An 18,273-nucleotide genomic window follows, 5' to 3' on the forward strand; every position below is an offset into this window, starting at 1 on the left:
AACGATAAAACCTTAAAAAATTATATTGAAAAAAAAAAATCGTTGTGCCCAACTAATTAAGGATGTGTGAGCACGGTAGTGGGGACATCAATTAAAAAAAATATATAGTTTTCAATTTTAATGGTGAATATAAGGCGAAAAGTAACAATAAAATTTTTCAATATCTGAAGTAATTTTTAAAATATCGAAAATAGAATTTTTTTTTTAATTATTTAGCTTTCGATATTTCGAAAACCAAGGCAGATATCGAAAAATTTTATTCTTATTTTTCATCTACATTCATGAAGTTAAAACAAAATTCATCATCAAAGTTAAAAGTAAAGTACAAATAATTTCAACCACAAGTCTAAACTTGCCTTAGCGCTCGTACTACCTTCAATTTTTTTTTTTTTTTTGTGTTTGTTCTATCTAATCAAATTTTTATTACGTTGAAATGTTTACAATCTTCCCCCCTCCTCTAGAAAATGTGGTTTCTTTTTGGGTTTATTGGAATAAATTTTTGGGTGGGAGAATAAACTTCAATTGCTTACATTATTAGGTGTTCAATTGATATAAAAACGAAATTATTTACAGTTGAAAAGGAATTTCAGAAAATTAAAATGCCATAGCTTAATTTAAACATAATATTTAAAAAAAATATCTTAATATATAAAAATTCGGTATAGGAAAAAAACAAATTTTTCTAAAATATTTTAATAACATTTTTAATGTTGGGACCATTGTATTGTTTTTAAATCAATACCCTCCTGTACCATTTCCCATAAAGGTGATATCTCACGTAAACGTTGTACGTGCTCTATACATTTATCTACTGTATAATCCACCTCATCGATTGTTGTAAAACGTCCAATACCAAATCGTATTGAACTGTGTGCTAAATCTTCATCGCTACCAATTGCACGGAGCACATACGACGGTTCGAGTGATGCAGATGTGCAAGCAGACCCACTACTCAGCGCAACATCTTTTAGTGCCATCAGTAACGATTCACCTTCAACATATGCAAACGACAAATTGATACAACCAGGATATGTTTCCTTTGGATCTCCATTACGTATTACATGCGTTAAATTTGAATAAATTTTATCGAGTAAACGATTAGATAGTAATTCCATCCATTTATGATCGTATGCCATTTCTTCTTGGGCAATTTCACATGCTGTTCCCATTCCAACAGTTAGAGGGGTTGGTACTGTACCAGAACGGATACCACGTTCTTGTCCTCCACCCGATTGAATTGGAGTTATTCGTACTCGAGGTCGACGACGAACATATAGTGCCCCAACACCTTTGGGGCCATACAATTTATGGCCTGATATTGACATTAGATCAATATTCATTTTTTCAACATTAATGGGGATTTTTCCCACTGCTTGTGCGGCATCGGTGTGGAAAAATATCTATAAAAATTCGAACATAATAATTTGTTTAAATCAAGTGTTGAAATAGTATCTCCATAACACTTATTTTAGTTCAAACATTAAACAATTTTTGTAAAGGGTGAATTTTCAAAAATGTGTTTGACACTTTTTATACCATACATATATGTAATATGCAAGGTATACTAAGTTTAGTCCAAGTTTGTAACGCTTAAAAATATTAATGCTATGAACAAAATGATATGTGTTTATAAAATCACCTAATTAATCCATTTTCGGTTGTCTGACCGTCTGTCTGTCTGCCAACACGATAACTCAAAAACGAAAAAAGGTATCAAGCTGGAATTTTTACAGCGTACTCAGGACGTAAAAAGTAAGGTCAAGTTCGTAAATGAGCAACATAAGTCAATTGAGTCTTGACCTATGGGTCTGTAGGACCCATCTTGTAAACCGTTAGAGATAAAACAAAAGTTTAAATGTAAAAAATCTTACTTATAAAAAAATAAACAACTTTTGTTTGAAACATTTTTTCGTAAACATCACTGTTTACTCGCGGGGGAGCAAATTAGGCGTAAATTATATAGTATGTATTATATGTGGATATATCAGTTACGTATGTGTGAAATATATGTATGTGTAATGTGAGTAATCAGCACTGTCTATACATGGTATTTCAATAATTAACTCAGTCAATTGTTTGTTTAGTTGTAAAAAAGTGTATAATTCTTTAAGATCTTAATAGTAAAGAAATTTAAAACATATTATTTTAGCTAAAGATAATCTAGCGATTTTGATATTCTATTAAGATTATTTTATTTAAGACGAATATAGTTGTGTTTTCTTAAATATGAAGTTAGGGAATTACTTTTGGTATGTATATCTCGAGATATACATACTTTCTATATTAAAAATACTTCATTTCATGTTTGAACTGGAACTCAAAATTTATTGAAATTAATTATGAATAAGCATAGAAACTGGAAAATTGTTATTACCTTTTTTGATTTGCAAAGTTTACCAATTTCTTGAATTGGTTGTTTTACACCAATTTCATTATTCACAGCCATAACTGAAACTAAACTAGTATCGGGCGTTGTAGCTTTATCTAAATCTTCCATTGAAATAATACCATTTGGCCCAACAGGTAAATATGTGATTTTAAAACCTTCTCCTTCCAAAGCACGACATGAATCTAAGACGCATTTATGTTCCTAAAATTAAAATCCAAGTTAAAATTGAACTTGTTGGTAATCTAGAAAATAAATTTAATTTAAATAAAATTTACCGTTTGGGTTGTTACAATATGCTTTTTCTTAGATGCATAAAATTTTGCTACTCCTTTCACCGCAATATTGTTACATTCTGTAGCTCCGCTGGTAAAAATAATTTCTCTTGGATCCGCACCAATTAAACTGGCAATTTGTTTGCGTGCTTTTTCCACAGCTTCCTCACTTTCCCAACCGTATGCATGAGTCCGTGAATGTGGATTTCCATAATAATTTGTTAAATATGGCATCATTGCATCCAAAACACGTGGATCCTAATAAGAAAATACGGTATACAGATATATTTATTTTTTTGGGATCATTACATATTTATAGGGTATTTGGCCTTTACCATAGGTGTTGTAGCCTGTGCATCAAAGTATATCGGTCGACCTTCAAATTCTTTCTTGTGTCTTTCATTTTTGGTTTCTAGAAATTATTACATAATATTAATTATTTTCTCAATGGTTTTCTAGGATCATATTTTACCATTATTTAAAAAACGCGATGTATGTACATATCGTTTGTAAATATTACTCCTTCCTTGTAAACTAAAAATAATTTGACGCACGTTCTTCAACATTTTCAGTATCGTTTAAATATTGCTGTTTTAACTTTTAATAAAATTAATATATCGTTATTATGTTAATTATTCTAATTATACCATTAAAATTACACATGACAATCATACCAAAACTTCAAAACTTGACAAAAACATTTGTTTAGTGGTATAATTACTATCATCCACAGACGTTATATAAAAGTAGACTCGCACAGATTTTAATGCTGAGAAAGGTTCTATCTAGGGATAGAAAAAATAACTAATATTGTTAGCTCGCTGGGATCGCTAAGTTGTCTCATTAAAAGCGGGCTGTTGTGCGCTAATTTCAAATGATCTATCAACGTTTAATATACGTGTGTATAATATCATTCAAAGGAAAAAAAAGCATATAATGAAATTATTATTAATTATTATTATTATTTACTTATGAATAAATTATAAATTATCTATTCTACTTTGTAAATTTATCTATACTACTTTATAAATTTGAATGGTACTAACTTCATCTACTTGTACTCATAAACAGCTAACTTCGCAGATACTACTTACCGACGACAGCGCGGCTGGTGGCTGAAAAATGAACTATAAATTCTACAAATTTTCAAGGACAGACGCGCTAATGCTTTAGCGCGTAGCGATCGTTCTCCTTCTCTCTAACCTCCATGATATATTTAATGGAAGTGTTGTTTACAATGTTTTATATTACATACCATACTAGTAGAATAAAATTACGCAATGTGTATGGATGATGGGCAGCGAAACTTTGGGGTTTTTCTTTTCACGTCAAAATAAGTAATTTTTGAAATTTTTGCCTTTCCCGGAGTATTTAAACGAGCAATTATATATATATAATTGCTCGTTTAAATATATAAGATTTTTTTTTCTGTTTCGCGACAGAATAAATTACAGAGGTTTTTTGGGACGATCTAGCTAGGTTCCATTTCTGAAAAACGTCCTTTTATCAGTGTTTTCAGGAAAAACTGGAACAAACTGCAATATATGACTCTTCCTGACATCTATTGGTGTTTATCGTAGGTACCAAATGAAGTACCGGGACATTCAAATTGGTATTTGTGTGGAGACTATTTAAACGGTTTTTATATTAGTGATAAAATTTGTGTATTTTTAAATCAAACAAGTGAAAACAAACAATTGACTGAGTTAATTGTTGAAATACCATGTATAGTCAGTGTTGATTTCTTTATCACATTACATATACCAACATGTGACACATACATAACTGATAATCAAGTATAGTACATATTATAAAATTTCCGCCCTAATTGTCGCCCTCACGGGTAAACAGTGATGTCTACGAAAAAATGTTTCAAACTAAAGTTGTTTAATTTTTGATAAGGAACATTTTTTACATTTAAACTTTTGTTCTATCTCTAACGGTTTACAAGATGGGTCCTACGGTCCCAAGTCCCAATTGACCTATGATGCTCATTTACGAACTTGATCTCACTTTTTACGTGCTGAGTACGCTGTAAAAATTTCAGCTCGATATCTTTTTTCGTTTTTGAGTTATCGTGTCCACAGACGGATCCACAAACAAATAATACAATCTTATAAGTGACGTATATGTTTGAAATAAACAATGTTGTTGCTATGCAAATAATTGATACTATGTGTTATATATATATAACATATCAATTATGTTCTGAACTAATTTGCGCTGTCACGGGTAAACAATAATCTTTACAAAAAAATGTTTCAAACAAAAGTTGTTTATTTTTTTGTAAGGAACATTTTTTACATTTAAACTTTTATTCTATCTCTAACGGTTTACAAGATGGGTACTACGGACCCATGACCCAATTGACCCATATTGCTCATTTACGAACTTGACCTCACTTTTTACGTCCTAAGCACGCTGTAAAAATTTCAGCTTGATATCTCTTTTCGTTTTTGAGTAATCGTGACCACAGACGGACGGGCGGACGGACGGACAACCGGAAATGGATTAATTAGGTGATTTTATGAACACCTATACCAATTTTTTTTTGTAGCATCAATATTTTTAGACGTTACAAACTTGGGACTAAACTTATAATACTATGTATATTTCATATATACATGGTATAAAAATATAGAGCAAAGCTCGGTCATCCAGGTACTTGGTTTTTAAAAGACTAACATGGTGAACTTGATGTCCGTGATTAATTATTAGTGATTTTTATGTTATCACAAGAGTATTCACAACTTGAAGTGAGGAACTTATCGTACCTGTAGCGTAAAAGAATCGTACATAAAGCAGAATTATCGTACTTATCAAAATAACTCCTTTAATGAATAAATAAATCAAAGTAAACGTTTTAAATTTATGTCAAAATTTTTTATTTTCTCAGAAATAAATGTACGATATACGATGATATAGACTATCGTTCATCGAGCGTTGGTATGAAATTATTGCATATGTACGATAATTATCGTACGGTTCCAAACCCTGTATCACAAATTTACACAGTCATTCATATTAAATTGTGTACTTTTGTGTATACAATTGGCAAAATCTAACGGAATGTCAAATATAAACAAGACAAATCTCTACAGTCCATCACTGATGTTATTCATCATCTATGATAAAAGCCAAATCAGCAGCTCACAATCAACCTGTTAAGTGCAAAAGCACTTAAATGTCTCTATACATTTAAAAGAAACCAATTTCCAAAATCATTATTTTAGTTTTAAAAAAATCACAAATCATACAAAATGGATAATTTATTTAGTATGTGGAAAGTTCGAGAATTAGCGGATAAAGTGTAAGTACTAAATATTTTACAAATAATTACCAAATAATTTGACACTACGAAATTGTGTAAACTTGTGTAAATATGGTATCTAAAATTCTCAGAAATGCTTATCGAACTGAAACATTTGTATTAATTTTGTTTGTGCAAATTTTGCAAATTTTTCCATTATATTTTGAATAATTTTCATGGTTAAAATAAAAAAAGGTTTTTTTTGGTCGTAATGCAATAATGACCCAACCCAATTATATTGTCACGGTTCACTTTGCAGAACCAATGTTGTTATGAATTATACGGAAATTGAAGCAAAAGTACGTGAAGCAACAAATGATGAAGCCTGGGGTCCGACTGGGCAACAAATGCAAGAATTGGCACATGCAACATTCACATACGAACAATTTCCAGAAGTGATGTCAATGCTTTGGAAACGAATGTTACAAGATAATAAGCAACATTGGAGGCGAACTTATAAGGTAAATTTTTTTAAATTTTATTCGTAAAAAGTGCCTCTTAAAAAATCAACCCCTTGGATTATTCACCAAATATATAATTATACAAAATTGTTTTTTCTTTATTCAAAATATATTTATAAATTTATCCATTTTACTTTATTATTATTATTATTTTTTTTTTACAAATTATCCTCGGTTTTTTTTTTTTTTTTTTTTTGTGTATGAATGGTGCACAGAATTTTTTCACGATTATCCTCATATTGTTTTATTAACAAGTATGTATTTCGTTCGCATATTTGACATCTAATCATGCCAGCTTTTGAAATAAAACTAATTACTTAGTACTCAATTTCGGCAAAAAATAATGATAACAACTTTTTTATGTTTACTTTATGCGTGATTTAGCTCAATAATTATTAAAATTTTACAAATTTATATTTTAATTTGAAATAATTGTGAACAAAATCATAAGGGAAACATAATAAAGATGGTGTCGATATTCTTTGCATAAATTTATCACATCAAAAGTGTCTTCATATGTGGGACACGTTTGTGTGTTGCTGGTATAATATAGTAGAATCTCGATAAGTTAAACCTCGGTAACATAAAAACCTTAGTTACTTCAAAAAATACTACGTTCCCTTCCCATCAGAGCCCAAAACCTCTATAGCTTAAAATACGCAACCTCTATAACTTAAATAAATAATTTCTGTTAGGCCCTCAGTAACTAAAAGAAATGTTTCCACAACCTCTATAACATAAAATTGTGTGAATGAGTCATTTTGAAAGAGTGTCAAAACAAATGGTTTCGATATTTATTGCTTGCTTTATTGCTTATATCATTTATAGAGCAGTGTAGCAACATAGAAGATAATGTATTCTCCTCTCTATTTGTCATTGAAAATCAAATCGATTTAGAAACAGTGAATTTTTTAAAACAAAAGAAAATCACAGATTTTTATAAGTAGACTAAACCTTTAGTTGTTGTTTTATTTTTATGTAATGTAAGTAATGTGAATAAATATGATTACATATGTATTTAATTTTCAGTATTTTATTGAACCCATCCTTCTGATGCATTCAATAACATAGACCCTTGATAACTAAAAACCTCTATAACTTAAAATATTTTTTGTTTCCCTTGGACTTTAACTTATCGAGATTCTACTGTACTTGCTAATAAAACATAGTTGTTTTCATAAAAAAATTTTAATTTTTACTTAAATTATGGTTAAACAAGTGAAAACAAACAATTGACTGAGTTAATTGTTGAAATACCATGTAAAGACGTCATATAAGTAAAGAAAGATAGGCAGAATTACATGCATACATGTCTCACACACTTAACTGATATTCCCATCTCATGATATTCTCACGGGTAAACAGTTATATTTATGAAAAAATGTTTCAAACAAAAGTTGTTTATATTTTTATAATGATACATTTTAACTTTTGTATTCTTTCTAACGGTTTACAAGATGGATACTTTCATTTGATTGAATGAATTCTTTTTAAACCTGTCCGTAGGCCCAATACCCAATTGACCTACGTTGCTCATTTACGAACTCGACCTCACTTTTTATGTCCTAAGCACGCTATGCTTGATATCTTTTTTCGTTTTTGAGCTATCGTGTTGACAAACAGGCAGGTGGTCAGACAACTCAAAATGGACTAATTAGGTGATTTTATGAACACCTATACCAAAATTTTGTTCGTAGCGTCAATATTTTTAAGCGTTACAAACTTGGGACTAAACTTAGTATACCTTGATATATTTCATATACATGGTATAAATAATACGCTAACTTGTGGGGGCTGTATATTTTAAAGGAAGCGTTTGAAGAAATAACGATCTACTGTAGACGCTTGAAATTGACGGGTATTCAGCATTATAGTTAGTATATTGAGAGAAACTAAAGTGTTAAATTTTACAGTGGCTACAGATGTAGTCATATGGTAGAATAATATGTGTTTTACTTTTTTGTATTTATTCTGTTTAGTTATTCGACAATCCTGCTAAGAAAGAAACTATCTCCGATTTTAATTGGAACCTTTTTACAAGTCACTTGACAAAGAATATTATACAGATGTAATGTTTCCCCATAATTATGGTTGTTAATGATATGCTATTTATAGTAATTGTCTACGATTAAATAATTTAGGTTGGCTATATTTTGATATATTATTTTTGATTTATTTTGGCAACCAAATATTTTTTTTTTAATATCAAATAAAATACCTTCGAATAAAAAATATTGGTGTGTAGCTGAATGTAATTCATTAAATGTTATTTTACATAAATTTTCTAAAAAAAACAAAAAGTAAAAAGGAACGGGAAATAAATAAACTGGGGGGAAATTTGAATGGCTAAACTGGGAATTTCGGCAACAAAGCTCACATCAAGAATGACAGTCTGTTCAATCCATTTTACACGAAAAACACTTATCAAAAATTTCAAAAATCAACAACACAGGAGAATAATCACAGCTGTCAAAAGTACGCTTTTAACGATCATACAAAATAATTAAATATATCAACGCATTCTATAATCGTTCTATAATTTTTTTATTCAATGAAAAAGATCAGCTGAGCGTCCAGATAAAAGGTTTATTTTTTTACTACCGTGGCTGAGATCTTAAAAATGTTCTCGGATAACATTTATTAGTAACAATAACTAACAAATAATGAATCAATAACTAACAATCTTTATACGATATCATCTTTTTTTTAATGTTTGCACTTTTTATTAAATTAAAAATTTAAATACTGATATTTGAATACATAATTTTGGACTTTTATACTCACTTTTTTAACTTCCCGCTAAGAAAATAGGGAAGTTATTGTTTTCACCCCGTTTTGCCAAAATTGAGTTTTCATCAGATCTCGACGTTTTAAGGTGTCAGGAAGCTTCCCTGACTACTTCCGCGAGAGTGTCTGTATGGCTGTATGTATGTATGAGTGTGTGTGTGTGTGTGTGTGTGTGTGTGTGGATGTATGTAAACCTCTCATAACTTTTGAACGGCTTGTCCGATTTGATCGCGGTTGGTGCCTTACGAAAGGGTTTGACCAAACTTAGATTTTGAAGCCTATTTGTATAGATTTCGAGAAATCTCAAAAAACTGCAAAAAAAAATTTTGTGGTGTTTTTTTTTAATAACTTTTAAACGGGTGTATCGATCAATTCCAAAAACTAATCAGCTCTCAACATCAAAAAAACACGTCGATCACCACCAGTCCGGTCAAAATCGGTTGATTCGTTCGTGAGTTATCGTTGACGAAAGAAAACCCAAAAAAGCGTTTTTTCGGAATAACCTCAAAATTTTTTGTTCTATCAATTGAAACTTAAAGATTCTTCATGAAGCTTCAAAAACTGCGTCGAATGTCACCAACCGCGTGAAAATCGGTTTATTCATTCTAAAGTTATCGCAATTTGAAAATTTAAAAAATAGTGTTTTATCAAACGTCTATGAAATTTTTGAGCTAGAAGCTCAAAAGCATCGAACATCTTCATTTTTGAGCTCAGAGAACTACCGATCGATTTCAAAAACTAATCAGCTCTCAACGTGTAAAAACTACATCGATCGCCACCAAGTCGGCCGTAATCGGTTTGTTTGTTCGTATTATATCGTTGTCGAAAAAAATAATCCAGTCAATACTTAGCGGGAAGTTACAGGGATGACCTGCAGGGTCAACCGTTTTCCAAAATTTTTTTTTTTTAAAACATCTAATTTTTCTTGTTAGAAACATCTCATTAATTTTTTAAAGATTTTATCATAATTTTAAAATAATTTACAGATGTATGTACATTTGTTTTTAGTCCCTCATATGAGTTATTTCGATCAATAGATGGCAGTGATACTTTATTAATGTATAACATTATTTAAACATCCAATTTAGGCAGGTTTGGACTTATCAAACAGATAGAAGTATTCAAAATTTGAAGGGACCTCCGTCGGAATATCTACAAAAATAGACTACACAAATAGACATTAGTAAATGTAGTAGGTAAAGAAAAGCGGTGCTTGAGAATTTATGCAATATGTGGTAGGAGAAGGAAACCGTTACTCATGAATAGAGGCTTCGCGGAGACAATTTTTGAAACAGACTACGAGCGTAAATCCAGGAATCCTTCCTGATTATAAGAGAAAACGTGCGAGCGGGTGCGGATGTTGGAGAGTGGGTTTGTTTTATTTTGTAAGTGAGCGGTGGGCGAAATAAGTTTGATTAATCTATAAAATACCGTGAACATTTTAAATTAAAAAATTATACTTCTATTCATAAAATATTTAGAATATAAAAACATTCTTACAATTTAAAGGCGATCGATTTTTATTAAATAGATTCGTTTGCCGAAAAAAATAGTTTCTTTCATAGTTATTTTATAATGAACAACTTTCTGATTTTAAATTCCCATTTCTTTACGAGCGGAGATTTGAATAAGTCTCTTCCGGTCAAAACCGGATGCTGGAAACATGTCCGAAATATATATAGACGATTTACTAAACACTTGTATCTAATTTCTAAAAGATTTCATTGAATATAAATCTTGGCCATCTTTCAGCTTTATCCTGATTCGAAGGACAAATTCGGTAGCAGCATATTAGAGATATGCTCTATTTTTCTTATTTCAATTTTGTTTTATCACAATAATAGTAATAGACAAACTGTACACATTTTCTATAATTAATTCTCAATCGATAAAATTTATTTTCAGGCATTACTTTTACTAAACTATTTGGTTCGAAATGGTTCAGAACGAGTGGTCACATCATCTCGGGAACATATATACGATTTACGTTCGCTCGAAAATTACACATTTGTCGATGAATTTGGCAAGGATCAAGGTATCAATGTTCGACATAAAGTGCGAGACTTAATTGATTTTATCCAAGACGATGATAAATTACGTGAAGAACGTAAAAAAGCTAAAAAGAATAAAGATAAGTACATTGGAATGAGCTCTGATGCAATGGGTATGCGTTTTGGTGGCACTACCGGGGGATTTGATGAAAAACCAACGTGGTTTAGTAGCACACAACGTGGACAGTTCTCAGACCGTGATTGGGATGGTGGGAATAGCAATAATGATAATTACAAACAGAAAGAGCGTAGTTTCCAAGATGAATATGATGGTGAAATTGAAGATTCAGATACCGAAACAAATAAAAATGGTAGTTTCACAACGAATCGCATTAAAGATAAAACTGATACTGGTAGTATATCATCCACAGATAATAAAAAAGTGAATATTAATTTAAATTCAAATGTAACGCGAGCTAGTGGAGCATCGCCATCAAAAACACCAGGAAAACCAATTAAAAAAATTGATTTAGGAGCAGCGGCTACATTTGGGCGTGGGACCAATACACATGAAACAAATATTACTTCAATAAACAATAACAGTAGCAATTTACTAGAAGACGATGATTTATTTAGTAAATGCGCAAGTCCTGTTGTAGATGATTTTGATCCACGTGCTGGTGAAACTACTCCAAACGAATTTGGAGATTTTACAGCAGCATTTGGTACCGCACAACCCGCTTCAGATGTACAATCATCAATAAATGAAGCAAAAGATGAATTTGCTGATTTTTCATCTGCATTCAGTGGTAGTGCAAATAAAGATGAATCTAGTAACATCAATTTATTTGACTCAATGCCTAAATCCAATGTATCAACAACGCCTACAGCGATATCCAGTGGAGTAAATAATTCTGATTTATTATCTGATATGTCTTCAGGATTTGATTCGCTTTCATTACAACAACAGTCGATTGGAATATCGAATCAGAATGTTTTGGCACAACCCACTAATAATTTATTAGATGATGGATTTAGCACCGGTAAGTTTTTTTTATATTACATTATTAATCATATAAAGATTGATTCATATAAGGTGGTTGTTATTTAATGTACGGATACTTATGCCAAACCTTTGAAATTTTCTGTGGAACAATGAAACCTATTTTATGTTTTATCATTTATTATGAAAATAAATGTTAATCTTTAGCTGTTCCACTATGCTTAGCAGTATAAATTCACAATTGGTTCGCGAACGAAATAGCGAGAAGAAAAAATTAAGTTTGTTTATTCATAATATTTTTAATTTGAAAGTTAAGTCTTTTTGTTATCAGTTTGTTTCTAACTTTCAGTTTCTTAATCATTTATTTTCATTTATTGTCCAGTTTTAAAACTTTTTTATTTTATTCTAAAAAGAAGGAAGCATGCACCACTTTTTTTAAATTTTGTTGAAAGTAAAAAGAAAAAAGTTGAAAAAATTGAAACGAATTTATTTTTTTATATTTCGAACATTTGATATGCGAATTTAATTGTAAAAGTTTGATAATGAAAAATTTACAGATCTTCTGCAAAACACCAGAAATGAAACTTAGTGAATCAATCTTTATATATGAAATAAATTAAATATTCCCGTAAAAAATTCATTGAAACGGGAAAATCTTATAAGGATTTCCCCTTTCAGTGCCAACAAAGAAATCAAAGTCAATAAACGAAAAATCGTTAATAATATTGGAAAATTTAATAAAACTTGAACGAATACAATCAACTCAAGACCAGCAGTATATCAATGAACTATTAAAGTCTTTAATAAACGATTTACCATCTAATCGTCCAACAACTGTACAAATTTTACTGGGAATCGATGAATTAAGTACAGAATTAAAAGAATTTGGTGATGAAGAACAACGTGTATATGCGCGATTATTATCAGAACTTTTGTTAAAATTTAACGATTATTGGCCATTTAATGAAAATGGATTATTAGATCAGGCAATTGAACGATTATTTATTATAGATAATTCATTTTTATTTTTTCATCAATCGTTGTTAGTGCTTACGAATTGCTTAAAACAACCTGAAAAATTTAATTTAAATATTGTTACACAATTATTAGAAAAATTTTTAAAGAGTGGTGGAATTTTTAAATCAATCACGTATGTGACATTTAATGAAAATTTATCGTGGTTAGAATTTTTGCAAAATTTAACGTCAATACCTAATCGTTTAGCAAATATTTTCGGAAAAAATTTACCACAATTCTTTTCAGTTGAACATTTTTCACGAGTTCTAATTTATAATTTATTTGCCTCAATCGAATTTATTTCAAATGCAATTTTAAACATGCAAAATATTTATGTTAACTTCATCCCAATCGGAGGATTATTAAATAAAATTATCTCAATTTGTAATTCTGGTATGAAATTTGATACACTTTTACAAGCTATTCATATTTTAGAGATAATGTTGCAAGATAATACAGAAGAATTGTATGAAAAACGTTTATTTGTCATACAAAATCTGTTAAGAAATTTAAATCGATTATCGATTGAGAAAATGTCTATTTTAATTTTAACAAACATACAAAATCTTCAAATAATTTCCGTACTTTTCACATCCGATTTATTAGAATTACGCGATTGGAATTACATTTTCTATAAGAAAATCCCTTTTTTATCTTATCGTAATGAAAATTACGAACAGATGTTATATAATTGGTCTTCGGTATTAGAGATAAATCGAGCAACATTTTTCGAATTATTTACCAAGTTATTAAACGTATGGGCAGATAAATTAGCTATTAATTTAACAAGTAATGAACAACATATTTATTTAACAACTGCGATTATTTATTGTGCAAAACGATTTTCGAGTACTTTTACTCCGGAAAAAGATGAACGGAATATTATTTTAACAAAAGTTATGAACGGTATGACATCTCATTTAGATAGTCCTAATTATGTGATTCGTACATGTGGTATGATTGTTGCTACAAACTTGACTGAATTATTTAAAATTGATGAGAATGTTCCAAAATTGGAATTCGATTATGAGACATTCGAATCGAAGCAATTAGTTCAGAAATTTAATAATTTATATACTTTTACTGCAAATGATAAAACGCGAGAAAATTTTGAAAATATTTTACAAAGTATGATAACATTTTCGGATAATAGTGATTATACAAGAGTAAAAATACCTTCTTCAAATAAAGAATTCAAAAAACAAATCGAAACAGAATTTAAAAATGAAGTTATTGATAAACAAATACAATCGAATATCATTACTGTCAACGATGAGGTAGATTCAGACGATGACCTTGAACCGTATAGCATGGAAAACGATACTAAAATATTGAAAACAATTGCTCCCGTTTATTTACGCGATTTAATTGAAGGATTGTTAGAAGTTAATAACGGTGAATTATTTGAGCTAAGTGTAAAAAATGCTGAGAAAATTATCGTAAATCAATTACCTAATGATGATCCAACCATTGGAGTTGATATTCTTGAAATATTAATTACTTTGGATCAACGGTTTTTTGTCGAAAATTTTGAACAATTAATATTTAATGCATCAGTATCAATTATTGTTATAATTCCAAAAGAGTCGACTGAATATTTGGCAAAACAATTCCATACTGAAATTGGAAAATATACAATCATGCAACGTGTTTACATGCTAGATTGTATCACCGAAGGTGCCAAATTACTATCAAAGCTAACTCCAGCAGTTCAAACAACTGCCTCTGAAGATAAACCTTCGAATCGAAAAAAACAAGTATCAGATTTTGAAAAAATTATACGTGATAGAATTTCGCTAAACACTCGACGGTTTTTTTCAAAACCCAAATTACAAATTAAAAAATTAAATCAATTTTCAAATGTTGTCTCGCATTTTTTCTATCCGCTAATTTATGGTTTCCGGTCTAATCAATTTGTCTTGTTCGCTCAACAACCCCGTTACGATAGCGATTTTATTTTGCTAATACACTTCTTAAAAACTCTATCGATAATTATACTTGAAAGTGTTAATTGTCCCTTAGTTCCAAAAATGGCTAAGGAAATTTTCAATATAATTTGGATAATACGATTTCATCGCGAGCCCAAAGTACGTTACGCGATTTTACAGTTGATCGGTGCTACGGTCGTAACAATTCCTACGTATTTAATTATGAATGATTTTTCTGAATATTTTATGGAATTGAATTTATGGTTAAGTAATTTAGGGGATTCTATTACTGGGGATACAAACACCGAATGCCGTATGTTAGCTGCACAATTGATGAATTTAGTTAGGATGTTATTGACGCAATCGTTTTTCAATGAAAATAAAATCGTTACATAGAAAATAGTTTTCACATTTTATCTTGTCTAAATTGATAATATAAATTGTTAACGATCACTTATTTTTGAGAATTTTCCTGTAAACAACAGTATTGTGCATCTGCCCTTTGTGCACGTTGCTACATAATAAGTGTAGTAAAAAATTAAAAATTTGCTCATCAGTAATACACCGGATAAAAAACTTCTAAGAAATTTCTTCTTAAAAATTTAATTCTTTATATCCCTGTATTATCCAAATGTGTACTAATTCTTAATAGAAGAAATTTACTTGGTTATAGCTTTTTGTTTACGCGGATGACATGTTTTTTAATGATTGATATAATAGTGTAACCACCCACTGCCGGAATATCTATGGATAAGACACAATGAATAAACGTTTCTGTTTAGGTGAGTATACTTACAGACAAATTCTATGCCACATTTTTTAACATTTAAATTTGGTACAAAATTGGTGTAATGAATCTACTTCTGAATTCTGCATTGGTCTACTAGTACGTTAAAATGTAGATAACAATTTAGCAAATTATGTTATATAAGGTTGCCTATCAGCAATTACCGTAGTGGCAAATTGGCTGGCAGTCACGAGTTTTTGAAGTTAGTTTGACTGCCAGCCTAAGAATTTAATACATTAATGTACATGAAATCGAAGCTTTTGTAACATACAATCAAAAAATATAGGGCTGTTTTATATAACTAAGTCCAAATCTCAGTCACCGAAACCAAAAATAAGGATGTTATAAGTTTGACCGCTGTGTGGGTCTGTCTGCCTGTCGGTGGCATCGCAGCTCTAAACGGATGAACCGATTTTGATTTTGATTATTTTGTTTTAAAGATAATTTAATGGAGAGTGTTCCTAGCTATGTTTCAAGTGAGAGTCTAGGGTTCCGTACTCGAAACATTTGTCGCGGTTTTTTTAAATTTTGTAAATTTCATTTTTTAGATAAGTGAAAAAAGTTGTAAATTTCTCAAGAACTAAAGGGTTTGACAGTTTGAAAGCCAAAATTTCAAAACTAAGTTATCCGAAACTTAGGATGGTGGCGTTATATTTCATTTAGAATGTTAGCTACTGTATAAAATACATGAAAGCACATCAAAAATGTAAATACATATTAAATACTAGTTATTAAGTTTTTCAACGATTACTGTGATCGACTTTTTTTTATAGTAGTTTCTTTACACCTATTTCGGGTCAAATTGAAATGTTAAAAATTTTGACTCCGAATTTGTCCATACGTAAATTATATTTACCTAATCAGAAGCTTTTATTGTAATATCTTATCCACAGATATTTCTTAGATTATAAGTTTTGTCAACTTTATCAAATCTAGCATTAGGTAATAATCAATCTAGATTACCAAAACTATTTTTCACTGGAAATTCTTAGGACATGAAATGTTTTAAATGTAAATATTAATAAAATGTATTTAAGAAAAATAAAAAAATTTTGATTTGTAATTATTGATAACAGGCCTTATACATCAAGCACCTAGTTTAGAACCATTGCAGCCAATGTCTTCCACATTAAATCCACAACAAATATCAACAGAAAAATTTAATGCAAATGTACCAACAAATACAAATTTCACGTCCGTTGGCTCAACATGGAAAGATTTGAATATTAATATCGATAATTTATCATTATCAAATAATCGTAACAAAAATGCAAATAGTCAAGCGCCAACAATGAATCAATTGGCAACAAGTAATCCAACATCACCAATAAATCAACCTCGTTCATTACCAACGTTTCAAGCACCAGTAATAGCGCAACAACAATTTATGGGTGTTGGTGTACCACAACAACAAAATATTATTCCTGGATTGTATCCAACAGGGTTTAATCAAATGCAACAAACACAGTTAAATCAACAAATGCATTTTCAAGCATTTAAATGATATTCTGATGTTTTTTAATTTTATTCCTTCAGAAAGAGGGAATATTTTTAATTTATTTTATTATAAAAATTTTTTTTTTCTTGATTAAAATGGATTTTATCTACTTTTTATGTCTAGGTGAGTTTGTTGAATTTTATTTTGTAAATACAATCAGATAAATATATAAATGAATATACAGGAGATAGTAAGAGTTTCCACCAAAATTGAAACAACGAATCAGCACAAACAGACATTTCGAACTTTGCAGGCCACTACGTTAAAAGGTGCTTTTATTTCCCCTTAAAAACTATGTAACAGAAAGTGTAATTTCGTGTAACGTAGAATGTAAAATCTTAAGGTTGTAATACTCCTTTCAATAGCTTCATGGTATGTATAGTTGTAAAAAAAATCGATTCTTGTAAAGACAATAACATTACTGTAGGGTGGTCTCTCTGATATCGGGTTTTTGAATTTGAACTCACACTTTTCGTAATAGAAAATCAAAAAGCTTTACTGAAAAAGAAAGGTGATTCTATGATGCCTTTTATGTATCAAAAATAATATCCTTCCATATAATAAACCGAATAAATTTTATTTAAGCATTATACAGATTTTCAGTTTGGGTGAAAGTAAATCGAGATTGATCGGCGATTTAATTCACTAGTGTTTCAATTTTAGGTGGAAACGTTTATTCATAGAGATTTGTGAATTTAAATCGATTTTTTTAAAAAATTCGTATGGGCAATTTTGTATCTTTTATTTTATAGCCTAATTATAAAGTGCAAAGTATTTATATTTCATATCAAAGCTGGAAGAAAAAAAGTTTTTATTTTGTGTAAATATTT

At 29.9% G+C, this 18,273-nt stretch overlaps 2 protein-coding genes across 2 annotated transcripts; one reads left to right on the forward strand and one right to left on the reverse strand.

Moving 5' to 3' along the window:
• Positions 1-530: 530 nt before the first annotated feature.
• Positions 531-3,364, reverse strand: LOC123302575 (cysteine desulfurase, mitochondrial). The gene is made up of 5 exons (XM_044885555.1): positions 3,134-3,364; positions 2,997-3,073; positions 2,665-2,919; positions 2,375-2,590; positions 531-1,400 (listed from the first exon to the last, which is right to left on the reverse strand). Exons 1-5 carry the CDS (start codon positions 3,225-3,227, stop codon positions 705-707), a joined length of 1,338 nt encoding a protein of 445 aa, XP_044741490.1. The 5' UTR covers positions 3,228-3,364; the 3' UTR covers positions 531-704.
• Positions 3,365-5,807: 2,443 nt separating this feature from the next.
• Positions 5,808-17,464, forward strand: LOC123304002 (clathrin interactor 1). The gene is made up of 4 exons (XM_044886324.1): positions 5,808-5,971; positions 6,231-6,432; positions 11,125-12,253; positions 17,022-17,464. The coding sequence occupies exons 1-4, from the start codon at positions 5,922-5,924 to the stop codon at positions 17,447-17,449; spliced, it is 1,809 nt and encodes a 602-aa protein (XP_044742259.1). The 5' UTR covers positions 5,808-5,921; the 3' UTR covers positions 17,450-17,464.
• The last annotated feature ends 809 nt before the right edge of the window (positions 17,465-18,273 follow it).

This window comes from Chrysoperla carnea, chromosome 1, assembly GCF_905475395.1.
Source record: "Chrysoperla carnea chromosome 1, inChrCarn1.1, whole genome shotgun sequence".
Classification (NCBI taxonomy): Eukaryota; Metazoa; Arthropoda; class Insecta; order Neuroptera; family Chrysopidae; genus Chrysoperla; species Chrysoperla carnea.